This window comes from Seriola aureovittata, chromosome 5, assembly GCF_021018895.1.
Source record: "Seriola aureovittata isolate HTS-2021-v1 ecotype China chromosome 5, ASM2101889v1, whole genome shotgun sequence".
Classification (NCBI taxonomy): Eukaryota; Metazoa; Chordata; class Actinopteri; order Carangiformes; family Carangidae; genus Seriola; species Seriola aureovittata.
Window position 1 is genome coordinate 30,463,916 of NC_079368.1, and position 25,940 is coordinate 30,489,855.

General features: G+C 47.5%; 4 protein-coding genes across 11 annotated transcripts in view; 2 read left to right on the forward strand and 2 right to left on the reverse strand.

Moving 5' to 3' along the window:
• The first annotated feature begins 627 nt into the window (after positions 1-627).
• gstt2 (glutathione S-transferase theta 2) lies at positions 628-2,944 on the forward strand. Its single transcript, XM_056375789.1, has 5 exons — positions 628-869; positions 1,434-1,521; positions 1,670-1,820; positions 1,920-2,096; positions 2,193-2,944. The coding sequence occupies exons 1-5, from the start codon at positions 746-748 to the stop codon at positions 2,337-2,339; spliced, it is 687 nt and encodes a 228-aa protein (XP_056231764.1). The 5' UTR covers positions 628-745; the 3' UTR covers positions 2,340-2,944.
• Positions 2,945-3,286: 342 nt separating this feature from the next.
• Positions 3,287-11,595, reverse strand: chek2 (checkpoint kinase 2). Of its 3 annotated transcripts, none has more exons than XM_056375781.1 (15): positions 11,470-11,595; positions 10,406-10,745; positions 10,084-10,208; positions 9,678-9,810; positions 9,396-9,486; positions 9,215-9,311; positions 8,966-9,019; positions 5,165-5,229; positions 4,979-5,078; positions 4,549-4,635; positions 4,254-4,417; positions 4,002-4,117; positions 3,813-3,898; positions 3,609-3,674; positions 3,287-3,497 (listed from the first exon to the last, which is right to left on the reverse strand). In XM_056375781.1, exons 2-15 carry the CDS (start codon positions 10,734-10,736, stop codon positions 3,384-3,386), a joined length of 1,629 nt encoding a protein of 542 aa, XP_056231756.1. In that variant the 5' UTR covers positions 10,737-10,745; positions 11,470-11,595; the 3' UTR covers positions 3,287-3,383. The 3 variants fall into 3 exon arrangements, with proteins under 3 accessions (XP_056231756.1, XP_056231759.1, XP_056231758.1); XM_056375784.1 differs by lacking the exon at positions 11,470-11,595 and adding an exon at positions 10,951-11,437; XM_056375783.1 differs by lacking the exon at positions 11,470-11,595 and adding an exon at positions 10,918-11,437.
• Positions 11,596-11,694: 99 nt separating this feature from the next.
• On the forward strand, positions 11,695-16,524 carry entr1 (endosome associated trafficking regulator 1). 2 transcript variants are annotated; one of them, XM_056375785.1, is made up of 10 exons: positions 11,695-11,832; positions 13,169-13,290; positions 13,360-13,455; positions 13,546-13,655; positions 14,183-14,339; positions 15,163-15,236; positions 15,331-15,442; positions 15,772-15,834; positions 15,961-16,100; positions 16,201-16,524. In XM_056375785.1, the coding sequence occupies exons 1-10, from the start codon at positions 11,790-11,792 to the stop codon at positions 16,289-16,291; spliced, it is 1,008 nt and encodes a 335-aa protein (XP_056231760.1). In that variant the 5' UTR covers positions 11,695-11,789; the 3' UTR covers positions 16,292-16,524. The 2 variants fall into 2 exon arrangements, with proteins under 2 accessions (XP_056231760.1, XP_056231761.1); XM_056375786.1 differs by having other exon boundaries at positions 14,183-14,330.
• A 267-nt stretch (positions 16,525-16,791) lies between these two features.
• ccdc180 (coiled-coil domain containing 180) overlaps positions 16,792-25,940 on the reverse strand; it is a 25,042-nt gene continuing 15,893 nt past the window's right edge. For 4 of the 5 annotated variants that reach the window (XM_056375773.1, XM_056375774.1, XM_056375775.1 and 1 more), the window contains 13 exons: positions 25,810-25,893; positions 25,324-25,463; positions 24,797-24,846; positions 23,442-23,499; positions 23,242-23,319; positions 21,620-21,686; positions 21,331-21,466; positions 19,841-20,001; positions 19,646-19,771; positions 19,461-19,557; positions 19,246-19,339; positions 18,977-19,130; positions 16,792-18,497 (listed from right to left, as the gene is read on the reverse strand). In XM_056375773.1, the coding sequence (XP_056231748.1) occupies positions 18,369-18,497; positions 18,977-19,130; positions 19,246-19,339; positions 19,461-19,557; positions 19,646-19,771; positions 19,841-20,001; positions 21,331-21,466; positions 21,620-21,686; positions 23,242-23,319; positions 23,442-23,499; positions 24,797-24,846; positions 25,324-25,463; positions 25,810-25,893 (1,374 nt within the window). In that variant the 3' untranslated portion in view covers positions 16,792-18,368. The remainder of the gene's footprint in view (positions 18,498-18,976; positions 19,131-19,245; positions 19,340-19,460; positions 19,558-19,645; positions 19,772-19,840; positions 20,002-21,330; positions 21,467-21,619; positions 21,687-23,241; positions 23,320-23,441; positions 23,500-24,796; positions 24,847-25,323; positions 25,464-25,809; positions 25,894-25,940) is intronic. The other variant, XM_056375776.1, reaches the window with a different exon arrangement.

The following is a 25,940-nucleotide window of genomic DNA, read 5'->3' on the forward strand; positions in this document are numbered from 1 at the left end:
GAGGAAACTTATGTTTTTTTCTGTGCATGTGTGTGTACTGATTTTTAAGATTTATATTTATGGAGAGATAGATTTTTTTAAATAGATTTGTTTATTGAAGCTTTTGACAAAAGTCATGTAGTTTTAATTATTATGATTATCTGTTTGTATCTGACTTTTATGGTCATTTATTTATCTCCATTTTTTTATGAAACTAAAATGCATGTATTATTTATGACTAATATTTTGCATACACAGTATTTACATGTAGCCTGTCTACTACATTATATCACATTTTATATATGTATACAGTAATAATAATAAACTTTATTTATATAGCACCTTTCAAAACACAGTCACAAAGTGCTTTACAGGAAAATAAAATAATTCAATTAATCAATAAGAAACAGGAGGATGACTTCATATAATAATAGATTTAAGACATTAGTAGATTTAGACCGATCCCAGAGAAAGCACAGCTATAAGAACGCACACGAATATTGTTTTATTTGTATTAGTTTATTCATGTATTTCTGTTTGATTATAGTTCACTCCAGTAATATTGTATGTACTGCATTATGTATTGTATTATTGTATTTGTTTTTATATTGAACTAATTGCCCTGGTTCTATTTATCTGGACCAGGAACAGCTGCAGTGCGCGGAGCGACCTGCGGGGGGCGCACAGACTGTCAGAGGAACAACAGCTGTTGGTGATATCCTCCAATTATTTACCGTTTTAACCGCTAAAGACCAGCTCAGTCTCCATGGCAACGGGCCGGCTGGTGGAGGTGTATCTGGACCTCCTGTCCCAGCCCTGCCGGGCGGTGCACATCCTACTGAACTGCGCCAAAATCCCGCATAGAGTCCACACCGTGGCTCTGAGGAAAGGTGAGCAGCTAACCAGCTACTAACCGAGCGGGTAACTAGTTAACTGACCCAATGACTGACCGGCCAGCACTGTGCTCAGTTAGCAGGCGGTCAGCTCTTTGAAGTCTCACTTTTTCCGCTCCGTACTTTCTTACTCGTGACCTCCGCCCCGTGAACTTTGACCCGGATCGTAGCGCTCGTCGCGGTTCAACAAAACTCTATTTAAATAAATGACAATTCAACGCGAACGTGTGAAATGTGGATCAGTAAGACTGATAGAACATAGCTGAAGATATAACACAAGTTAACAGCGGCTTCTAGTGTATTCGGCATGTTAATAACGTTTTAAACGAGAATAGAAATGTAATTTTTGCATTGTAGATTTATCCAGGCAGCATAACACACTGCGGGCTTTCAGCGGGGAAAGTTATAGAGGTCAGAGCTGGAGCTGAGGTCAATGAACAGGTAGTGGTTCAGGAGCAGTCACCACCTCTGAACACTGTAGTGGGTCTGAGGTGAACACTGCGGCGCGAGCCTTAAATCACGGGATTTCTGAATGGAGTTTGGTCTTCTTCTACTGTACAGGAGAGAACAGGACTCCAGACTTCACCAGGCTGAACCCCATGCAGAAGGTTCCTGTCATGGTGGACGACGGCTTCGTCCTCACTGAGAGGTACAGGCACGCACACAGAGCAGAGTTTGACATCAAAGCCAGGTCTGGGTTGGGGGGGGCATCATGTCAATGAATGTCCTCACAAAAATAAAAGTAAGTGTGTGTGTGTGTGTGTGTGTGTGTGTGTGTGTGTGTGTGTGTGTGTCAGCGATGCCATTTTGAAGTACCTGGCCACCAAGTACTACGTCCCAGAGCACTGGTATCCACGGCAACCGGAGAGACGAGCCCGAGTGGACGAATACACAGCCTGGCATCACAGTAACACACGACCACACGCTGCTAAAGTCTTTATACTGGAGGTACACACACACATTATCAATAGTCTGATTGACTAGTGTTGAAGTGATCCGACGGCCCTGATCACAAACACACACCGTGTCTGTCATGGCCCGTCTCAGGTGCTCCTCCCGGCTCAGTCTGGTACTCCGGTGGAGGAGGTGCGTTTGGTTCGTGCACTCTCTCAGCTCGACGACACTCTGGGGAAACTGGAGTCCATGTTCCTGCGCAGACAGCCTTTCCTCTGCGGCGATGACATCACTGTGGCCGACCTGCTCGCTGTCTGCGAGCTCATGCAGGTCAGAGGTTATGATTGGTTTAGATGGTGATCAGCTGACTGTAGACTAAGCCCTGCTCCATGACTTACTCTTGCTAACCTGTGGGTGTGTCTGCAGCCGGTGGGCAGTGGCAGGGACATCCTGCTGGATCGTCCTCAGCTGCAGAGCTGGAGGAGCAGAGTCCAATCGGCCGTTGGCGACGCCTTCGACCAAGCTCACGCCATCCTGTATGCCATCAGAGACCGCCGCCAAGCCAAGCTGTGACGTCATCACAGCAACGGCCCGAAGGAGTGATGTCACACAGAGGGCATGGCCTAGAGACTGAAGAGGAGCCTTGAGCCTTACTTCTATTGATCTGATTGATTGATTGTTTTACTTTAATTGATCTGATTGGTTGTTTTTCTGATCAGAGCTGAGCTCAGCAGGAACATCACATGTAGGATATTTGGTCTGAGGCTGATCTTTTATCTCAATAACCAGTTACCCTCCAGCTGACCGACCGACTGTTTAACACCTGAAGACCAGTAAGCAAGAAGAGAAGGTGCAAGGAGCTGAAGCTCTTTAACTTTAATGTCTGATGATCAATAATCTGATAAGTGATGAATGAGTCTGAATTTCCACATGAAAAGGTTCAAAAGCTAGATATCCCAACTTTCCTACAGCACTTGAACACAACACAGGTCAGTGGGTTAGGTTAGTTTCTGGTGTTGCAACAATATTTTGATGTTGCAGGAAAATCCAGTGAAACTAAAGATTTCACAGCTGCAGTTTAAGATCAGATCAGATCAAATGAATTCAATAATAATCAGATTAAATCACTGTAACAGGAAAAATGAAGAAGAGAAATAAAGTTTATTTTGACATTGCAATCCTTTGTTTTTACTCCTGACAGCTGTTCATCACTGTCGTCATGACGACACTAAAACTGACTTCATACACTACACTGTAAATATATATGTAAATAGAACGCAACAACATACTGAGGCATCAAAGTCAGTTTTAATGACATGATCTGTAACGAGAAAATATAAAACTCAGACTCAATGTTTTTGTCATTGATTCTTCATCCTGGAACAGAGGCAGGAGATCCTTCACTCAAGGTCCACTTACTGTTTTCAGCAGTGTCTTGTGGCTTTCATCAGTTGTACCTGTCAGACTGATGCTCACACTGAAACTGTGACTTTGCTTTAAACATGAAAACAGACAGAGACTGAAAAATATAAAAGACTTTATTAGAAAACATTACAAATTATTTACAGTGGAGTGTTTCAGTAGTATAGGTAGGAACAGCTCAATCTGATTGGTCAACTACAGTGGAACAGGGGGTGTGGCTTGGCTCCGTTTGGCTGGATGTTCCTCCTCCTCCTCCTCTTCATCTCGTCCTCGTTTCCTGCTGGAGGAACCTGAGGCTGACTCCGCCTCCTGCAGGGGGAGGGGTTAGGGGCAGGATCAGTTTTACTAACTGTGTGTGTGTGTGTGTGTGTGTGTGTGTGTGTGTGTGTGGTGTGTGTGTGTGGGGGGGGGGGGTGTTACCATAGCGGCACTGGGGTGTCCAGGGGGGTACATCAGCTTGTGAGCTGTCTCCGTCATCATTCGATCCTACAAACAATCAGAAATAGAAATGTCCTGACACGTAATCCAAAAACACCGGATCTTACATTTCCAATAATGCACCTTGATAGTGTCCTTCATTAAAGTACTTTTACTGTGAAAGTTACTGCAGGTGGAGTTAGTTACCTGTAACCAGGGGTGCCGCAGAGCTTCTTCTATAGTCATCCTCTTACTGGGATCAACCACCAACAGCTTCCTCACCACATCCTTCGCTGTAACACACACACACACACACACACACACACACACACACACACACACACAGTAAACAGGCTGATGACAAAATAAGTACCTGTAGAATACCTGTTAAAGTACCTTGATCAGAGACGTGTTTCCATTTGGACTGAACCATAGTAAATTCCCCTCTTACGATCTGATCTGTGATGGACTGACGACCAAAACTCTCATGAAACGGAGGATAACCACCCAGACTGAGAGAGAGACAGGTAGAGAGAGAGAGACAGGTAGAGAGAGGAACAGGTTAACACTTGATGAAAAAGATGAGGGTGAGACAGGTCTGAAGGTGAGACAGGTGTGAGGGTGAGACAGGTGTGAGGGTGAGCCTACCAGACGAAGAGCAGGACTCCGAGGCTCCAGGCGTCCACAGCGAGGCCATACCCTGTGGTGGAGGCGTGGGTGAAGACCTCAGGAGCCAGGTAGGACGGGGTCCCACAGAGAGTCCTCATCAACACGGCCTCCTCCAGGATCCTGGACTGGTTAAAGTCTGTCACCTGACACACACACACACACACACACACACACACACACACACACACACACACACACACACACACACACATCAATAACTGTAAAAACATTAACTCAGCAGCTAGGATCCTGCTGAATTTCCAGTTGTGTGCACCTTGATGAGACAGACGTCGTCCTGTGAGGACAGCAGGACATTCTCTGGTTTCAGGTCCCTGTGGATGATCCCGTTACTGTGGAGGTACTGAAAACACACACACACACACACACACACACACACACACACACACCACACACACACACACACACACACACACACACACACGAATGAAACACATCCTGTGGAACATTTGTTTTCTGTTTTCAGTTATCCAACAACAAACCGACCCACAATCCTCTGCTGCATCAGACATCTGCATTAAATCCTGATCTTTACATTCTGCTGACCGGGGGACAATAAAGACACAGCGATCTGCCTACAGGGCGCCGATGGTGAGCCCCCACCCTGTTGACCTCTGCCAGCTTCTCTGATGTTTCCGCTGCTGCAAAACGGATATTTACCTGTTACCATAGAAACAGCAGCTCACCTGGACCGCTCTGAGCATCTGGTAAAAGTAAAGTTTGGCAACAGACTCGCGAAGCTGCTGCTGAGACTTGACTTTGTGGAACAGTTCCCCTCCCTCCATCCTGAGAGTGAGGACAGAAAATCACCACACTGGCCCTTTAAATCAAGTTCTGACAGGTTGCAAACATGAAGACAAACATCGACTCACAGCTCCAACACGATGTAGTAACTGTCCTCCGTGTGATAGAAGTCCTCTGTCTTTATGAGACAAGGCTGCAGGTGACAAGGAGAGGAGACAAGGAGAGAGGACACAGATAGGAGACAAGGAGAGAGGACACAGAGAGGTGACAAGGAGAGAGGACACAGAGGTGACAAGGAGAGGAGACAAGGAGAGAGGACACAGAGAGGTGAAAAGGAGAGGAGACAAGGGGAGAGGACACAGAGAGGTGACAAGGAGAGGAGACAAGGAGAGAGGACACAGATAAGAGACAAGGAGAGGAGACAAGAGAGAGGACACAGATAGGAGACAAGGAGAGGAGACAAGGAGAGAGGACACAGATAAGAGACAAGGAGAGGAGACAAGGAGAGAGGACACAGATAGGAGACAAGGAGAGGAGACAAGGAGAGAGGACACAGATAGGAGACAAGGAGAGAGGACACAGATAGGAGACAAGGAGAGAGGACACAGATAGGAGACAAGGAGAGAGGACACAGAGAGGAGACAAGGAGAGAGGACACAGAGAGGTGACAAGGAGAGAGGACACAGATAAGAGACAAGGAGAGAGGACACAGAGAGGTGACAAGGAGAGAGGACACAGATAAGAGACAAGGAGAGAGGACACAGATAGGAGACAAGGAGAGAGGACACAGATAGGAGACAAGGAGAGAGGACACAGAGAGGTGACAAGGAGAGAGGACACAGATAGGAGACAAGGAGAGAGGACACAGATAGGAGACAAGGAGAGAGGACACAGAGAGGTGACAAGGAGAGAGGACACAGATAGGAGACAAGGAGAGGAGACAAGGAGAGAGGACACAGATAAGAGACAAGGAGAGGAGACAAGGAGAGAGGACACAGATAGGAGACAAGGAGAGAGGACACAGATAGGTGACAAGGAGAGGACACAGAGAGGTGACAAGGAGAGAGGACACAGATAAGAGACAAGGAGAGGTGACAAGGAGAGAGGACACAGATAGGTGACAAGGAGAGGACACAGAGAGGTGACAAGGAGAGAGGACACAGAGGTGACAAGGAGAGGAGACAAGGAGAGGTGACAAGGAGAGAGGACACAGAGAGGTGACAAGGAGAGAGGACACAGAGAGGAGACAAGGAGAGAGGACACAGAGAGGTGACAAGGAGAGAGGACACAGAGAGGTGACAAGGAGAGAGGACACAGAGGTGACAAGGAGAGGTGACAAGGAGAGGAGACAAGGAGAGAGGACACAGAGAGGTGACAAGGAGAGAGGACACAGAGAGGTGACAAGGAGAGAGGACACAGAGGTGACAAGGAGAGGTGACAAGGAGAGGAGACAAGGAGAGAGACACAGAGGTGACAAGGAGAGAGGACACAGAGAGGAGACAAGGAGAGGAGACAAGGAGAGAGGATACAGATAGGAGACAAGGAGAGAGGACACAGAGAGGTGACAAGGAGAGAGGACACAGAGGTGACAAGGAGAGGAGACAAGGAGAGAGGACACAGAGGTGACAAGGAGAGAGGACACAGATAGGAGACAAGGAGAGGAGACAAGGGGAGAGGACACAGAGGTGACAAGGAGAGAGGACACAGATAGGAGACAAGGAGAGAGGACACAGAGAGGTGACAAAGAGAGGAGACAAGGAGAGAGGACACAGATAGGAGACAAGGAGAGAGGACACAGAGGTGACAAGGAGAGGTGACAAGGAGAGAGGACACAGAGGTGACAAGGAGAGAGGACACAGAGAGGAGACAAGGAGAGAGGACACAGATAGGAGACAAGGAGAGAGGACACAGAGAGGTGACAAGGAGAGAGGACACAGAGAGGTGACAAGGAGAGAGGACACAGAGGTGACAAGGAGAGGCGACAAGGAGAGAGGACACAGATAGGAGACAAGGAGAGAGGACACAGAGAGGTGACAAGGAGAGGAGACAAGGAGAGAGGACACAGATAGGAGACAAGGAGAGAGGACACAGAGAGGTGACAAGGAGAGAGGACACAGAGGTGACAAGGAGAGGAGACAAGGGGAGAGGACACAGAGAGGTGACAAGGAGAGGAGACAAGGAGAGAGGACACAGATAGGAGACAAGGAGAGAGGACACAGAGGTGACAAGGAGAGGTGAAAAGGAGAGAGGACACAGAGGTGACAAGGAGAGGTGACAAGGAGAGGTGACAAGGAGAGAGGACACAGAGGTGACAAGGAGAGAGGACACAGAGAGGAGACAAGGAGAGAGGACACAGAGAGGTGAAAAGGAGAGAGGACACAGAGAGGTGACAAGGAGAGAGGACACAGATAGGAGACAAGGAGAGGAGACAAGGAGAGAGGACACAGATAAGAGACAAGGAGAGGAGACAAGGAGAGAGGACACAGATAGGAGACAAGGAGAGAGGACACAGATAGGAGACAAGGAGAGGAGACAAGGAGAGATGACACAGATAGGAGACAAGGAGAGAGGACACAGGTGACAAGGAGAGAGACAAGGAGAGGAGACAAGGAGAGAGGACACAGATAAGAGACAAGGAGAGGAGACAAGGAGAGAGGACACAGATAGGAGACAAGGAGAGAGGACACAGATAGGTGACAAGGAGAGGAGACAAGGAGAGATGACACAGAGAGGTGACAAGGAGAGAGGACACAGATAGGAGACAAGGAGAGGAGACAAGGAGAGAGGACACAGATAAGAGACAAGGAGAGGAGACAAGGAGAGAGGACACAGATAGGAGACAAGGAGAGAGGACACAGATAGGTGACAAGGAGAGGACACAGAGAGGTGACAAGGAGAGAGGACACAGATAAGAGACAAGGAGAGGTGACAAGGAGAGAGGACACAGATAGGTGACAAGGAGAGGAGACAAGGAGAGGTGACAAGGAGAGGACACAGAGAGGTGACAAGGAGAGAGGACACAGAGGTGACAAGGAGAGGAGACAAGGAGAGGTGACAAGGAGAGAGGACACAGAGAGGTGACAAGGAGAGAGGACACAGAGAGGAGACAAGGAGAGAGGACACAGAGAGGTGACAAGGAGAGAGGACACAGAGAGGTGACAAGGAGAGAGGACACAGAGAGGTGACAAGGAGAGAGGACACAGAGGTGACAAGGAGAGGTGACAAGGAGAGGAGACAAGGAGAGAGGACACAGAGGTGACAAGGAGAGAGGACACAGAGAGGAGACAAGGAGAGGAGACAAGGAGAGAGGATACAGATAGGAGACAAGGAGAGAGGACACAGAGAGGTGACAAGGAGAGAGGACACAGAGGTGACAAGGAGAGGAGACAAGGAGAGAGGACACAGAGGTGACAAGGAGAGAGGACACAGATAGGAGACAAGGAGAGAGGACACAGATAGGAGACAAGGAGAGAGGACACAGATAGGAGACAAGGAGAGAGGACACAGATAGGAGACAAGGAGAGAGGACACAGAGAGGTGACAAAGAGAGGAGACAAGGAGAGAGGACACAGATAGGAGACAAGGAGAGGAGACACAGATAGGAGACAAGGGGAGAGGACACAGATAGGAGACAAGGAGAGAGGACACAGAGAGGAGACAAGGAGAGAGGACACAGAGAGGAGACAAGGAGAGAGGACACAGAGAGGAGACAAGGAGAGGAGACACAGATAGGAGACAAGGAGAGAGGACACAGAGAGGAGACAAGGAGAGGAGACACAGATAGGAGACAAGGGGAGAGGACACAGATAGGAGACAAGGAGAGAGGACACAGGTGACAAGGAGAGGAGAGATTGATACAGCAGGTATTAGATCATAAAGGAACAGTGCATATGACGTTCCTGTCTCTTCTTCGTTGGTGTCAGACTCACGTGGTCAATCCTCTGGAGAATCTCGACCTCTGTCTTTGCGTTTCGTGTCGCCGTCTGTGATTGGACAAAAACACGCAGATCACATGATCAGTGCCTGTCTGTCATTGGTCCAGAGAAACATTAGCCTGTCTGTCTGAGAAACTGCATGTTCACACGCCATGTTTGTAGTTCAGTCAGAGGAAGGAAACAAGGAAACAAAAGAAGGAAGAAGGGAGGATGGATCAGCCAATCAGAGAGCAGATGACTCACCCCTTCAGACTTGAAGTTGTTCTTGTTTATTATTTTCACTGCAAATTTCTTACAGGTCGATCTCTCAAAGGCCAGTTTGACTTCACCACAGACTCCTCTGAAACACACACGCACACACCATAAACTGAGATGCAGGGCACAGGAAGTGACATCATAGCGGTGTGAAGCAAGTCAGACTCACGTGCCGATGCGTCGAGTCAGCAGATATTTCTCCTGAAGCTCTTTAGGTAGACTGGACTGATCATCAGACATCAGGTCAATGAAGACAAAGACTAAAGACAGACACGTGGAGAGACAGACAGGTGGAGAGAGAGAGACAGAATGAGGTGAAGCAAATATTCTAATGTGAGAAGATGGAATCAGAACAACCCGTGCCCCTCTGGTATTTGACTCCGCCCCTCTGGTATTTGACTCCGCCCCTCTGGACATTGACCCCGCCCTGACACTGAGCTCAGTTTCTGACCTTTGTTCCGCTGCTCAGCCAGAGAGAGGACGGCGTTGTTGACCAGAGGAAGCTTCCTGTCTTTACCGATCAGTATCCCGTCAACAAACGTCCCGTTATTACTGTAGTCCTCCACAAAGACCTCACTGTCCTCCTGACAGACAGACAGGCAGAGAGACAGACGGGCAGAGAGACAGGTTACTGTCAGATTGTACTGGCTCTAATGTCACATATAATCAGTCAGAAAACAGAAACAGTAGCATGTAGCATGTATAAGTAGCAGGTAGCATATAGCAGTAACATGTAGCAGTAACATGTAGCAGTAGCATGTAGCAGTAGCATGTAGCAGTAGCATGTAGCAGTAACATGTAGCAGTAGCATGTAGCATGTAGCAGTAGCATGTAGCATGTAGCAGGAGTAATCTCACTCTGTAGATCCTAAAGTGTTTCTTGCTGTAGATTCTGAACTTTTTGGATCCTCGATCATCAGGATCGTCCAGGACGTACTGACATTTAGAGTCCCGTCCAAACAGGTACTGGTCCTCTATACAGTCTGTAAACAAACAAACAAACTTTAAATAAATAAACAGGTACTGCTCCTCCTACATCATGATAATACCAGTATTAGAACTAGTATTAACACCAATGTTAGGACTAGTGTTAGCATTAACTTCAACTTGAGGACTAGTATTAGTATTAACTAGTACTAGTATTAGCGCTAGCCTCCATGCGAGCATGTTATGAGCTCACCATGGCTCCTAAAGCCTCGGGCCATGGGCAGCAGCCGGCCCCAGGGTTGTGGTTCAGGCTCCTCAGGGACGGACGGCAGGGTGACGGGGATGGTGTCCATGCTGCTCAGAGTCCCAGAGCCGCTGGACGATTGGCTGCCAGAGGTCGGGCCGCTGGAAGAACTGGAACCAGGCTGGGACTGGCACTTAGACTGGGATGGCGACTGGGTGGACTGGGCCTGGGATGGCGACTGGGTGGACTGGGCCTGGGATGGCGACTGGGTGGACTGGGCCTGGGATGGCGACTGGGTGGACAGCGACTGGTCCCCCTCAAGTGGAACTTCTTCAGACATTCTCTAGTTCTGCAGATTAGAAACATTAGAAACCCTTAGATCATACTGGTCACACTGGTCATCTGTGACCCCTCCCCCTCAGTAAAGAGCTCAGTGCTGAACCGCATTTAAAATATCTATAATTGAAGAATAAACATATCTTTCTAAAAAATAGCAACAATGAAAACGAGTGAAGACTCACTGCTCCACTCCGAACTTCCTTTAACAACTGTACCGTTTAAATACTTTCCTCTCTCTACTCATTACACCAAGAGAGAAACCCTCAGCGGATCTTTGATCAGAGGTCACACACGGCTCTTCCAATCGGCACAGACTCCTAATGAAATAACTTTTTCAGAGGGATGTCATCAATCCAAACTTCACTTTTCCCGCGTCCGACAAGTCAGTCACTGCAGGCGAACGAGGCTACGTTAAAATAGAGGATTTCAATCGGAGTTCGTTGTGGTTTTAGAGTCTTTCCCTCCGAACTGACCGTGTCGGAGCTGCAGGAACTAATCCAGTACCAGAACCAGTCCAACACCGTGCTGGTTCGATAACCCTGCCCACCACCTGTCAATCACAGCCGGATGTACAACCCCATCACAGGTAAATATAAACCAGAACAGAACGACCAGGTTTAACATCCGGATCCACACGTGCCGAACTACTTCACATTTCCGCCTGGACGACTCGTGCCGACTCGTGCCGAGCCGTGCCGAGCTTACCGGGGCTCTAACATCAGTCAGACACTCACCGGGTCAGGCTGTCCGCTGAAGCCGGACTGTCCTCCGGGTCTGTGCAGGTAAACGATCCGGACCGGACACCGCAGACGGTACACGTGTGGAACACTTTTACCGGGATCGTGAAGGAAACGTTTTTCCTTCTATCGGATTTTACTTTTATGTCACGTGACGGCCCCAGCCAGTGAGAAGTTATAAGACAGATCACATGAGTGTGGAGCGATCTGCTGTGTTTCCGGGTCTGGTTTTCTCCAGCAGGAGAGACACGGCGGGACCGAGAGGACGAGAGGACCGATGATGTGACGAGGACGTGACTGTCCACCTGCGGGTCATCATGTCCAGACGGAGGAGTTCAAAGACCCTGATCATCGCAGACGGTGAGTCCAGTCAGCAGCTGGTCCAGGTTCAGATCAGATATCTGGATATAAAACATCACAATCCAGCTGGAACCACTTCCTGATCCTGAGGTGACGTCACAGTTTGCTGTTAGTGGAAAAGTTTTCTGATCAGGCATGACACTGGTGTGAGTCCAGACTGACAGAGATCTACCCACAGTCAGACACCTGGACAACACGAGGACAGGTCAACAACACAACATCTGTACGGCGTCATCAGAGTCCAGCTGATGGCTCATAGAGGTCAAAGGTCATCTGTCTGTTACATGTCTCAGTGTTGATGTTAGATGTGATGAAGAGAACATGAGACAGAAATTCAGATGTTTGTTTTACTTCCTATGATGAGCTGACTTCACCTGGTCACAGGTGTCTTTATACGGTTGTCTGCTCCGCGCTCAGCTCCTCCTATTAGAGTTACTAGTTACTGAGTTTTAGTTACTAGTTAATAGTAAGAGGATGACTTGCAGCTAACAGACCTACAGCTAACAGACCTGTAGCTAACAGACCTACAGCTAACAGACCTGTAGCTGACAGACCTACAGCTAACAGACCTGTAGCTAACAGACCTACAGCTAACAGACCTGTAGCTAACAGACCTGTAGGTAACAGACCAGCAGCTAACAGACCTGTAACTAACAGACCTACAGCTAACAGACCTGTAGCTAACAGACCTGTAGGTAACAGACCAGCAGCTAACAGACCTGTAACTAACAGACCTACAGCTAACAGACCTGTAGCTAACAGACCTGTAACTAACAGACCTACAGCTAACAGACCTGTAGCTAACAGACCTGTAGCTAACAGACCTACAGCTAACAGACCTGTAGCTAACAGACCTGCAGCAAACAGACCTTACAGACCTGCAGCTAAAAGACCTGTAGCTAACAGACCTGTAGCTAAAAGACCTGTAGCTAACAGACCTGCAGCTAACAGACCTACAGCTAACAGACCTACAGCTAACAGATCTGTAGCTAACAGACCTGTAGCTAACAGACCTGTAGCTAACAGACCTACAGCTAACAGACCTACAGCTAACAGATCTGTAGCTAACAGACCTGTAGCTAACAGACCTGCAGCTAACAGACCTACAGCTAACAGACCTACAGCTAACAGATCTGTAGCTAACAGACCTGTAGCTAACAGACCTGTAGCTAACAGACCTACAGCTAACAGACCTACAGCTAACAGATCTGTAGCTAACAGACCTGACACAGTCCAGTCCAGTGCTGGTCCACTGGGAGAACCTGAAGACCTGGAGAGAAGCATCCAGGTGAAGCAGAACAGTCTGCTCTGACTCCTCTCTGTTCTTATTCTCCAGATGAGGAGGTGGAGGATCAGGAGCTGAACCCGTTCTCCTTCAGAGAGTTTCTTCGCTGGAAGAACCAGGATCCACATCAGGAGCCAGAGCAGGAGCACCAGGAGGAGCAGACACAGGGCCAGGTATGAAGACCAGAGTCTGCAGCAGAAGAAGAACATGACATCAGTGTGACTGACTGACTGTGTCTGTAGTCCAGCAGCTCTCAGAGGGTGTTTGATGTCAGGAACTTGACCTTGGACCCTGACGCCCAGACCTGTTTCTTCTCCGAGCCCTCCCTGGCACCACAGGTAGATTGACATCATCATTGACGTTATGAGAACAGGAAGTAATGACATGTGAACTTTGTGAATCATTACTGACACAGTCTGTCCAATCAGGAGGAGGAAGAGGCGGAGGGGTGGGGGCGGGGCTTCCAGTCAGGTGTGGACAGCACCTCCTCCCTCTGTACAGAGGAGGATGAAGATGAAGATGAAGAGGAGGAGACCAGGTGAGTTCTGTCTGCTCATCACTGATTGGATGGTTTGTCCCAGGAGAGGAGGAGACTCAGTGATGTTCCTGCTCTGGGAGACTGTAGTGGACTGTGCTGCCTGCAGGAGGCGCTGACACGATGTTATACTGACAAACTCCTCGTGCTGTGTTCATGTCTTTATTGTAATTACCAAATACTCAAGTGTGTGAAAACCAAACAAAATTGAATGCCTCACAGTGGCTTCAGCTTCATGGATTTAGTGTTTTATTTATTAGACCTGAAACAAAGGGGACAGGTAAATCCAGACCAGGTAAATCCAGACCAGGTAAATCCAGACCAGGTAAATCCAGACCAGGTCTGCAGACTGGTCTTCACCTCAGCGTGTCCAGTATAACACACAGTCTGAACATTGTCACTCAGGTTGAGGTGGCTGTTCCTAATAAACTGAACACTGAGTCTAAATCATCTGAATGAATTAAAATGTCAAACCAGATATGAAAATAATAATGATAATAAAAAATGTTTTAACGTTTTCATCAAAACAGATTCTCCTCAAAACCTGAAGTCCAGCAGGGAGGAGGAGGAAGAGGAGGAGGAGGAGGAGGAGGAGGAGAGAACTATGAAGGAGATGATGAGACCTCCATGGCTGAACCTGCCACCTCCTGCAGGAGGAAGAGTGGGAGGAGCAGCCAGGTACAACAGGTAACACACACACACACACACACACACACCAGCTTCTCTGTTTGTTCTTCTTGTGTTTATGTAGGAACAGAGAAAACTATGAAATAATGTTTAGAAACAAAACATTAATCACAGTGTAGTTCAGGGAACCTGGGAGAGCAGACTTTAAATCCTTTTTTAAATCTTATGATGATGATGATGATGGTGATGATGATGATGATGGTGATGATAGTGGTGATGATGATAGTGATGATGATGATGATGATGGCGATGATAAGGATGGTTATAATGATGATGATGATAGTGATGATAAGGATGGTTATAATGATGATGATGATAGTGGTGATGATGATGATGGTGATGATAGTGGTGATGATAGTGGTGATGATAGTGATGATGATGATGATGGTGACAGTGATGATGATGATGGTGATGATAGTGATGATGATGATGATAGTGATGATGATGATGATGATAGTGATGATAGTGGTGGTGATAGTGATGATGATGGGGATGATGGTGATGATGATGGTGATGATGATGATGATAGTGATGATAAGGATGGTTATAATGATGATGATGGTGATGATAGTGGTGATGATAGTGATGATGGTGATGATGATGATGGTGATGATAGTGATGATGATGATGATGATAGTGATGATGGTGGTGATGATGGTTATGATGACGATAGTGATGATGATGATGATGATGACAGTGATGATGATGATGGTGATGATAGTGATGATGATGATAGTGATGATGATGATGATGATGGCAATGATAAGGATGGTTATAATGATGATGATGATGATGTGAACAGCTGATTCTGACTGTGTCGCAGCTGAAGGAGGAGAACATGTTGTTGAGGAGAACCATCAGGGAGCTGCAGAGGAGATCAGACGCTAAAGAACGCAGGTGAGCACCGACCAATCACATAACAGCACCACCTGACCAGTAGGAGACAGAGAATTTACCCATCATGCCTCTGTGTCTGTGCCCCCCCCGTCAGGGTTCTGGAACTCTCTGAGGAGCTGCTCCACAGGAGGCGTCAGGAGGAGAAGGAGGCTCAGGACCTGGAGAGCATGGTTCACTCTGTGGAGCAGAACCTCCACCTGATGACGGTACCATGTTGCCTGGTGGTCCAGATGCTTGATCCAGATGCTTGATCCAGATGTCTGGTCCGGATGTTTAGTTCAGATCATCTGTAATGAGAGGGGTCACAGACTCGTCCTGATGACATCAACATGTTTGAAAAATTGAGAATGATGACCTCAGTGCCAGAACAGCTGACAGTGTTGCCAAGCAACAGTGAAAAAGTTAGCCCTCTAGGCTAATATTAGCTAGCACACACCTGTTTCAGCCTTCAGCTTGTCTGGCTAAAGAAACATGTCTGTCTCTCTGACCTGTCTCTTTCTCTGACCTCTCTGTCTCTCACCTGTCTGTCTGACAGAAGCGAGCGGTGAAAGCAGAGAACAGTGTTTCCAAACTGAAGTTGGAGCTGCAGCAGCTGCAGGTGAGTCAGAGAGTTTATGTGATGATCGATCAGCTGATCATCACTCACTCAATCAGGTGAGTCACAGCTGATTGAGTAAGTGACGTGTGTACAGGGGTGTACAGACCTGTGTGTACTGTCTCTCAGGTGGAGGTGGACTCTCTGCAGTCAGAGAACGACAGTCTGAAGGCGGCAGAGTCTCAGGTCGTCATGACGATGAGACAAAACGCACATGTGGCGTCTGAGTACCTGAAGAAGACAGCAAGCCACGCCCACTCCTCCATCCGGTTAGTACGTGCTTTCAGACAGGTAGACTACAGACGTGTCTATCTCTCTCTGACCTGTCTGTCTCTTACCTGTCTCTCTCTCTGACCTGTCTGTCTGCAGTCAGCTGTTGGGGGAAGCAGAGACTCTAAGTTTGGTCTCTCATCTGCTTCAGTCCATTGATAAGATCTCCAACGTGGACTCACAGACCTGAACTCTTCTGGACTGTTTCTGTTCTGGACCCTCAGTAAACCCCCCCCCCCCCCAACAGAAGGATGCATCTGTCAGACATCCTGTGGGGTAGGGGGTCAGGAGGTCTCTGTTGCTCATTATTCCTGACCTGTGCTGATGACATCACAACAGCTAGAGGAGCTGTGGTTGCTGATTGGTGGGATTGTTGTTCATGTGTTCACCCTGTTTTATAATAAATTACATTGTTTAATCACAGTTTACTGTTTTTTCATTTAAAACAGCATTATTTTCATGAACAGACATTCTGAAATGAATTCAGAAAACATAAATAAATGGTTATGATTTCATATATTTCTCTTTGTAATGAACAGAGTAATGCATAGAAATAAAATAAAAAACGTCATAGTATAGTAAGTCATAAAAATGTACTAGTAGGGAATTGTACTGACCTTGCAGTGCGTTCACTTATGCAAAGCTAGACAGCCAGTTAACATTTAGAATTCCTCCAATAACACACAAGGCTTGACTTTTCTTGTTTTTTTACTGAAAACTCTTTTCCACATTTGCTTTGTTTGTAAAACTGAAACATTACAGAGATAAAACATAAATCAGTACACAAAATGTTCCATGCACATGTAGAAATTACATATTATACACACACGCTTTAACAATGTCAAAACAGGCACTGTACTGTGTGGAAAATAGCTTAACTACCACAATAGCTACAACCCACAAGCCAATTGTCAACAGAGCTAGCTGCTGCAAATTAGCAGAGCACATGTTTAGCTAACCCGATAAAACTCTTCAATATGTAAATACTTTAAGAATATAGCAGTAATCTACATATACTACTCAAAGACACATGATTTCCAAGGCAGAAGCGTGACAGAGAAACCTCCAACAGATACAAGCATCGAGCAGTGTCCGTCAACAGTCTAATCTGTGACCAGCAGGTGGCAGCACAGAACATGAGCTAATACAGATTAATCGATGGTTTTTAACCTTTTAACTTATGAAACCCACTTTTTTAAACTCTTATAATCTTTAACTTATTGAAATTATTTATCAACTTAACTTGTAGGAATAAAAAGTAATAAAAACGACATAGCCATAAAAAGTCAAAGCATAGTAAGCCAAATTAAGTTATAGTATAATGAGGCATAAAAAGTCATAAAATAGTACGGGATCAAAGATTTCATAAAATCATCATAAAAATGTCATAAAAAAGTAATAGTATAGTAAGGTAGAAAAAACATTATAGAATAGAAAGGGATTAAAGATACAAAAACGCCATAAAAATCTCATAATATAGTAAGGCTTCGAAAAAGTCACAAAAATGTCAGGGGACAGTAAGGCATCAAAAATTTCATAAAAACAAACAAAAAAAGTCAGGCATAAAATGTTTAATTTAATTAAGGCATAAGTCATGAAAAGTTAGTTTAGTATAGTAAAACATAAAGGTTGTATATCTATCTCCCATATTAAGACTTCTTTACGTGTCACAGTATTTCCAGAGGGTTCTGGAGTCAGGTGGTTCAAACAGAATTACTTATTTATGAAAAGAGAGATGATCAAAACAGACAGTTCTTAAGGAATTCTTTCTTTTAACCTTTAACTGTTTCATACTTGTCCTAATAGGGTAAATGTTAAGTTCACATTCATACATGTTTACTCATGTTGTCTCTGTCCCACTGAGAGACACTGACCATGAGACACAGGTGAAACACTTGAGGGCAGGGCAGACGATCACACAGGAGGGAAACAGGACAAAGACAGGAAGTAAATATACCATGAGACACACAATGCCAGTGATTTCAAAATAAAACAGCGGCTTCCGTAAACAGCTGAGCAGAGTGGATATGGAGCGACCCGGGAGAATGAAGATGACTTACTGCGTGATACCGCACAAATGAGCACGCTGCTCCGTGTACACACTTCTGTTCTCCTCCTCCTGCTCCCCTCGCTGGTGACGAGTGGAACGACAAATAAACACCACCTACTGGACACTCCTTTTCTTGTCCTTTATTATCAAACATCAGAACAGTTGGTGACATCACAGGTTACACAGCAAACAGCCAATCAGCTGCAGCCGTTATGTGTCAGTGTGTGTGTTTCAGAGAGTGTATCTCTCGTCTCCAGTGTGTGTTCCAGTTCTGTATTTTCCTCAGTTGGTTTCGTTTGTCATCATCTGAACGTAGCAACTCTGACCTGAACAGCTGTTCAAATTGCTGACACACACACACACAACACACACACACACACACACACACACACACACACACACACGATATGAAGCAGATACATAATTTTATCTTTTGTGTGTGTGTGTGTGTGTGTGTGTGTGTGTGTGTGTGTGTGTGTGTGTGTGTACCTTCACAGCTTTGTCTCTCTGTTCTATAACAGTCAGATGTCCCAGGGTGCAACTGGTTACGGTGATGGAGGCTGTTGTTGCTGTGGTAACAGAGGATGACAGGTCATCAGTGATGTTGGTGGGTGGGGTGAGGTACGAAATCCCAGACCAGGTCCTGACACACACACACACAACACACACACACACACACACACACACACACACACACACACACACACCACACACACACACACACACACACACACACACACGATATGAAGCAGATACATAATTTTATCTTTTGTGTGTGTGTGTGTGTGTGTGTGTGTGTGTGTGTGTGTGTGTGTGTGTGTGTACCTTTACAGCTTTGTCTCTCTGTTCTATAACAGTCAGATGTCCCAGGGTGCAACTGGTTGCGGTGATGGAGGCTGTTGTTGCTGTGGTAACAGAGGATGACAGGTCATCAGTGATGTTGGTGGGTGGGGTGAGGTACGAAATCCCAGACCAGGTCCTGACACACACACACACACACACACACACACACACACACACACACAGAATTATTTGATAAATATTTGTATCGGCTGTCTCCTCTGATGTCACAGGTGGGTCACAGGTCTGGTTACCTGCTTCCTGTGCAGGATCTCTGTCCTGGGTCAGTTCCTGTCTCCATGGTAACAATGCTGTCTTCAGAGTGCTGGTCGGATGCTGCCTTGGTTTCTATGGAAACAGAAAAAATGAAAACCTACTGAATGACATGAGGCCAAAGGTGTCAAAGTCACAGATAGAAACCCGACTGCAGGATCCAGATCACAGTCAAAGGTCAAAGGTGAGCGGTTACCTGCAGGTGTCAGCAGGTCGTCCAGCTGACAGAGCAGCTTCTCCGTCAAAGACGCCAGTAATGTCACAAACTCCTCCCCCCGGACTCGCACACACTCCTGCACACACACACACACACACACACAGATGTTACAGGTGTGACTCTGACAGGAACAGATGTTACAGGTGTGACTCCTCCTCCTGTACCTGTAGTTCTAGGTGTGAGCAGCAGACGGCGCTGTGCAGCCTCTCCTGTCTCCCCTCCTCTCTGCTGATCACAGTTTGCAGCTTGCCCCCCCCCACTGACACTCGCAGCTGATGCAAGTTGACAGTCTGAGGACAGAAACAGAGTCAGGAGACTCACCTGGACACACCTCAGTCCTCATGTCCTCAGGTACTCACCTTCTCCTGCTCACTGGCTGTCAGAATCTCCTCCAGCTTCCTTCTCACTCCGCCCACCTCCTCTCTGAGCTCAGCCTCCTGCTGTTGCTCATAGTTACTGATCAACACTGCAGGGAACGAATGAAGCAGGTCGTCCAACACAGACAGCTGGTCCACCAGGTCTGAGAGACAGACAGGTAGAAGAGAGGGCAGGCAGGCAGGTAGAGAGAGAGACAGGTAGAGAGGGAGATGGGTAGAGAGAGACAGGTAGAGAGGGAAATGGGTAGAGAGAGAGAGAGAGAGAGACAGGCAGGTAGAGAGTAAGACAGGTAAAGAGAGAGAGACAGGCAGGCAGGTAGAGAGACAGACAGGTAGAGAGAGAGAGAGAGAGATAGGTAGAGAGTAAGACAGGTAGAAGAGAGGGCAGGTAGGCAGGTAGAGAGACAGGCAGGTAGAGAGAGAGAGAGACAGGCAGGTAGAGAGTAAGACAGGTAGAGAGGGAGATGGGTAGAGAGAGAGAGACAGGCAAGTACAGAGTAAGACAGGTAGAGAGAGAGACAGGCAGGCAGGTAGAGAGACAGGCAGTTAGAGAGAGAGAGAGAGACAGGTAGAGAGGGAGATGGGTAGAGAGAGAGATGGGTAGAGAGAGAGAGACAGGCAGGTAGGGAGTAAGACAGGTAAAGAGAGAGAGACAGGCAGGCAGGTAGAGAGACAGACAGGTAGAGAGAAAGAGAGACAGGTAGAGAGACAGGCGGGCAGGTAGAGAGACAGGCAGGTAGAGAGAGAGACAGACAGGTAGAGAGTGAGACAGGTAGAGAGACAGGCGGGCAGGTAGAGAGACAGGCAGGTAGAGAGAGAGACAGACAGGTAGAGAGTAACATGGGTAGAGAGAGAGAGACAGGCAGGTAGAGACACAGACAGGTAGAGAGTAAGACAGGTAGAGAGAGAGAGACAAGCGGGCAGGTAGAGAGACAGACAGGTAGCAAGACAGACAGAGAGAGAGAGAGAGAGGCAGGTAAAGAGGGAGACAGGTAGAGAGAGAGAGAGACAGGCAGGCAGGTAGAGAGACAGACAGGTAGAGAGTAAGACAGGGAGAGAGGGAGATGGGTAGAGAGAGAGAGACTAACAGGTAGAGAGTAAGACGGGTAGAGAGAGACAGACAGGTAGAAAGACAGACACAGAGAGAGAGACAGGCAGGTAAAGAGAGAGACAGGTAGAGAGGGAAACGGGTAGAGAGAGAGAGAAAGGCAGGCAGGTAGAGAGACAGACAGAGAGAGAGACAGGTAGAGAGTAAGAGAGGTAGAGAGAGAGAGAGGCAGGCAGGTAGAGAGACAGACAGGTGGAAAGACAGACAGAGAGAGAGAGAGACAGGCAGGTAGAGAGACAGACAGAAAGAGAGAGACAGGCAGGCAGAGCGAAAGACAGGTAGAGAGACAGACAGGTGGAGAGGGAGAGACAGACAGGTTCAGGGTCAGGGTCAGGTACACCAGTGGAGGTCCTCACAGACGTACCCTCTCTGCTGGTGCTCAGAAGCCTCCTGGCCTGCTCCTGGTATCCCAGCAGCCTTCGCTGCACGTTGTCAGCCCATTGGTCCAGAGAATCAGGAAGCAGCTGGAACCTGCCAAGACACTCGCGGCGGTAAAAGTCCTGAGGGGGGAGACGCCCTGTTAGAGTCCTTCACACCTGAGAGAATCTAACCTGATTCACTGCGAAGCCCCCCCACAGGTCAGGTGCATTGTGGGTCGCTTGTAGCTTATTGATGCTAGGCTAGCAGGTGTTTTCAGTATCCCCCCCCCTTACCTCTGCAGCCAACAGCAGGACGTCATTGGTCTTCCACAGCACTGAGTTCACTGTGGAGCTGAAGGAGCTGAAACACACACAGACCATCAGACCATCAGACCATCAGACCACATCAGACCACATCAGACCACATCAGACCACATCAGACCATCAGACCATCAGACCACATCAGACCATCAGACCACATCAGACCACATCAGACCATCAGACCACATCAGACCATCAGACCATCAGACCACATCAGACCATCAGACCATCAGACCATCAGACCACATCAGACCACATCAGACCACATCAGACCATCAGACCATCAGACCACATCAGACCATCAGACCACATCAGACCATCAGACCACATCAGACCATCAGACCACATCAGACCACATCAGACCACATCAGACCACATCAGACCATCAGACCACATCAGACCATCAGACCACATCCGACCATCAGACCATCAGACTACATCAGACCATCAGACCACATCAGACCACATCAGACCATCAGACCACATCAGACCATCAGACCACATCAGACCACATCAGACCATCAGACCACATCAGACCACATCAGACCATCAGACCATCAGACCACATCAGACCACATCAGACCATCAGACCATCAGACCACATCAGACCACATCAGACCACATCAGATCATCAGACCATCAGACCATCAGACCACATCAGACCACATCAGATCATCAGACCACATCAGACCACATCAGATCATCAGACCATCAGACCACATCAGACCATCAGACCATCAGACCATCAGACCATCAGACCACATCAGACCATCATACCACATCAGACCATCAGACCATCAGACCACATCAGACCATCAGACAACATCAGACCACATCAGACCACATTAGGGCAAAACGATTATATTTGTAATCGATTAATCTAACGATTCATTTTTTCAATTCAATTTCGATTCGATTATCGATTATTTTCCCATTATTTGACTTATATAGCAATTTACATATGCTAATTTACATATGCTAATTTACATATGCTAATTTATGTATCTCAATGAAAAAACACTAATTTCTTCATTCCAACATTTTTATTGTTTTCACCAAAAATGACCAAATTCTAATTAAATTCAAGTAATGAAAACAATAGTGCAGTCTGACGTCAGAGGGAGCGTAAAATGAAATAAAATACTTTCAATAAATAAAACAAGTTCTTGTTGTGAAAGAATCAAGAAAATGTTATCATCATAAAATCAATAAAATATAAACAGCAGCAGTTTTCTTTTTTAACTAACAAAATATAAAGTGCTGTTCATTCACAGGAACATACACTCTGCCTTTTCACTCAAGAATATGATATGATATGCTTTTATGATGAGCCATCTCCATGTTACAGCCGACAAAGACAGAACTGCCTCCTTTTACGGAAGAATAGTCCCGTACCTTTGATCTACGAGTTCGTGTTCTACATTGATCAGAGTCAACTGACTCGCTGGTATCGATACTGCCGCTACTTGCTGCCGCCATTGTTTGTTTTCAAACGACGCATCGACGCACAGTTTTTGCACGTCATCGATTACGTCGACGCGTCGCCCCAGCCCTAGACCACATCAGACCACATCAGACCATCAGGGTGGACTTACTGTGTGTTCTGTTCTGTTTCTGGTTTGGGTCCAAAAACCTGGAACCTCCTGTCGGCCCTGATGGACCTGCAGCCCCCCCTGACCCACACACAGGACACAGAAGCATTATCTTACAGTGAGTGATGAACCTGGCTCTGACCACTATCCAGAGTGTGTGTGTGTGTGTGTGTGTGTGTGTGTGTGTGTGTGTGTGTGCGTACCTCAGTGCACTGACAGACTCAGCAGATCTCAGTTGAGGACGGTGGACTGGACTCTGAGCTGCAGACACACAGACTTTTTTTATTAGAGAGGAGACCAGGAGTCAGAGGAGAGACCAGGTCCCTGCTGGACTCAAACAGAGACCAGGTCCCTGCTGGACTCAAACAGAGACCAAGGTCCCTGCTGGACTCAAACAGAGATCAAGGTCCCTGCTGGACTCAAACAGAGACCAGGTCCCTGCTGGACTCAAACAGAGACCAGGTCCCTGCTGGACTCAAACAGAGACCAGGTCCCTGCTGGACTCAAACAGAGACCAGGTCCCTGCCGGACTCAAACAGAGACCAGGTCCCTGCCGGACTCAAACAGAGACCAGGTCCCTGCTGGACTCAAACAGAGACCAAGTCCCTGCTGGACTCAGAGACCAAGTCCCTGCCGGACTCAAACAGAGACCAGGTCCCTGCCGGACTCAAACAGAGACCAGGTCCCTGCCGGACTCAAACAGAGACCAGGTCCCTGCTGGACTCAAACAGAGACCAAGTCCCTGCTGGACTCAGAGACCAAGTCCCTGCCGGACTCAAACAGAGACCAGGTCCCTGCTGGACTCAAACAGAGACCAAGTCCCTGCCGGACTCAAACAGAGACCAGGTCCCTGCTGGACTCAAACAGAGACCAGGTCCCTGCCGGACTCAAACAGAGACCAGGTCCCTGCTGGACTCAAACAGAGACCAAGTCCCTGCTGGACTCAAACAGAGACCAGGTCCCTGCCGGACTCAAACAGAGACCAGGTCCCTGCCGGACTCAAACAGAGACCAGGTCCCTGCTGGACTCAAACAGAGACCAGGTCCCTGCCGGACTCAAACAGAGACCAGGTCCCTGCCGGACTCAAACAGAGACCAAGTCCCTGCTGGACTCAAACAGAGACCAGGTCCCTGCCGGACTCAAACAGAGACCAGGTCCCTGCCGGACTCAAACAGAGACCAGGTACCAACTGGACTCTGGACTGCTGTTATAGACCTAGACTGCTGCGGGGACTCCCATGATGCATTGAGCTCTAGGTACCAGTCTGCGTGGATTGTACTTGAAGGCAACAACTCTGGCTCATTTCTCTGACTGACCCTCACCTGTACAGGTGAGTTTTACCTGTGGTCATCCTGACTGTTGTTAGTGAAGCTAAACTGTGTCCAGAGGAGACGTGTTAATGAGACCAGAACAAGGTCGGATCTGCTGGACCACTTCTGGAGGTGGTCTGGCTCACACTGTTCAGATCCCCCACAGAAGATGGGATCATTTACAATCTGGATCAAGAACACCTCCAGGTGTGGACCAGGTACAGATCAGTCAGACAGATGTTGTTTACCAGCAGCTGGTCTTGATGTCTCTACTGGACCCTCCTGGATCACACAGAACCTGAGGGAGGAAGATCATCGTCATCATCATCATCATCATCATCATCATCATTATCATCATCATCGTCATCATCATCGTCATCGTCATTATCATCATCGTCATCATCATCATCATCGTCATCATCATCATCGTCATCGTCATCATCATCATCATCATCATCATCATTATCATCATCAATATCATCGTCATCATCATCATCATCATCATCATCATCGTCATCGTCATCATCATCATCATCATCATCATTATCATCATCAATATCATCGTCATCATCATTATCATCATCATCGTCATTATCATCATCGTCATCATCATCATCATCATCGTCATCATCATCATCATCATCGTCATCGTCATCATCATCGTCATCATCATCATCATCATCATCATCATCATCATCGTCATCATCATCATCATCATCGTCATCATCATCATCATCAGGTACAGTCTCCAGCTGTTCCTCAATGGGTTCAGTACCTGTTCAGGGACTTGATGATGCCCACAACAGGGTCATCGAGGAGGTCCACACCTGTCCTGCTCAGCTCCAGTAGACCAGCAGGTGGGGCAGACCGGACCTCCTTCCTGGACTTAGAACGAGCTGACAAAGTGAGGCCCTCCTGCGGTGGGCGGGTCCACAACACAAAGACAACACACTGGCTGTGATCCAGGTGGACAGAAAGTACACGACATCAACAGGAACACATGAGCTCCAGGTTCTGAGCAGGTAGTCCAGAACAGGAAGTACAAATAGACAACAGGTAGTACAGATCCAGTCTCAGCAGGGTTAGGGTTAGATTGTAGTCCAGTCCAAGGGTGGGGGTGGGGGGGTCCAGAAAGACAGGTGGTCATTCAGTTAAACAGGAAGTAGTCCAGGTGGACAGGAGCTACAGACAGGTGGTGGTCCAGACAAAACCAGGTAGACAGCAGAGAGTAAATGTGGACCAGATACAAGAGGAGACCTACCAGTCCAAAGTTCAGATACTGACAGCGCTTCATCAAGGCCTCATTGACTGAAGACAGGACAGAACACACCTGGTCTGGAGACACCTACAGACAGACAGACAGATAGACAGACAGACAGACAGACAGACAGG

Bases quoted from the DNA above. Each gene is read 5' to 3' on its own strand.
- entr1 (XM_056375785.1), top strand. From the start codon at position 11,790: ATGTCCAGACGGAGGAGTTCAAAGACCCTGATCATCGCAGACG. The intron at 13,291-13,359 runs GTATGAAGACCA...CTGTGTCTGTAG, and splicing joins AGGAGCAGACACAGGGCCAG to TCCAGCAGCTCTCAGAGGGT. The intron at 15,443-15,771 runs GTACCATGTTGC...TCTGTCTGACAG, and splicing joins AGAACCTCCACCTGATGACG to AAGCGAGCGGTGAAAGCAGA.
- chek2 (XM_056375781.1), bottom strand. From the start codon at position 10,736: ATGTCTGAAGAAGTTCCACTTGAGGGGGACCAGTCGCTGTCCACCCAG. The intron at 9,811-10,083 runs GTGAGATTACTC...TCTGTCTGTCAG, and splicing joins AACACTTTAGGATCTACAGA to GAGGACAGTGAGGTCTTTGT. The intron at 9,312-9,395 runs GTGAGTCTGACT...TGTGTGTTTCAG, and splicing joins CTGACTCGACGCATCGGCAC to AGGAGTCTGTGGTGAAGTCA.
- gstt2 (XM_056375789.1), top strand. From the start codon at position 746: ATGGCAACGGGCCGGCTGGTGGAGGTGTATCTGGACCTCCTGTCCCAG. The intron at 870-1,433 runs GTGAGCAGCTAA...TCTACTGTACAG, and splicing joins CACCGTGGCTCTGAGGAAAG to GAGAGAACAGGACTCCAGAC. The intron at 2,097-2,192 runs GTCAGAGGTTAT...GTGTGTCTGCAG, and splicing joins CTGTCTGCGAGCTCATGCAG to CCGGTGGGCAGTGGCAGGGA.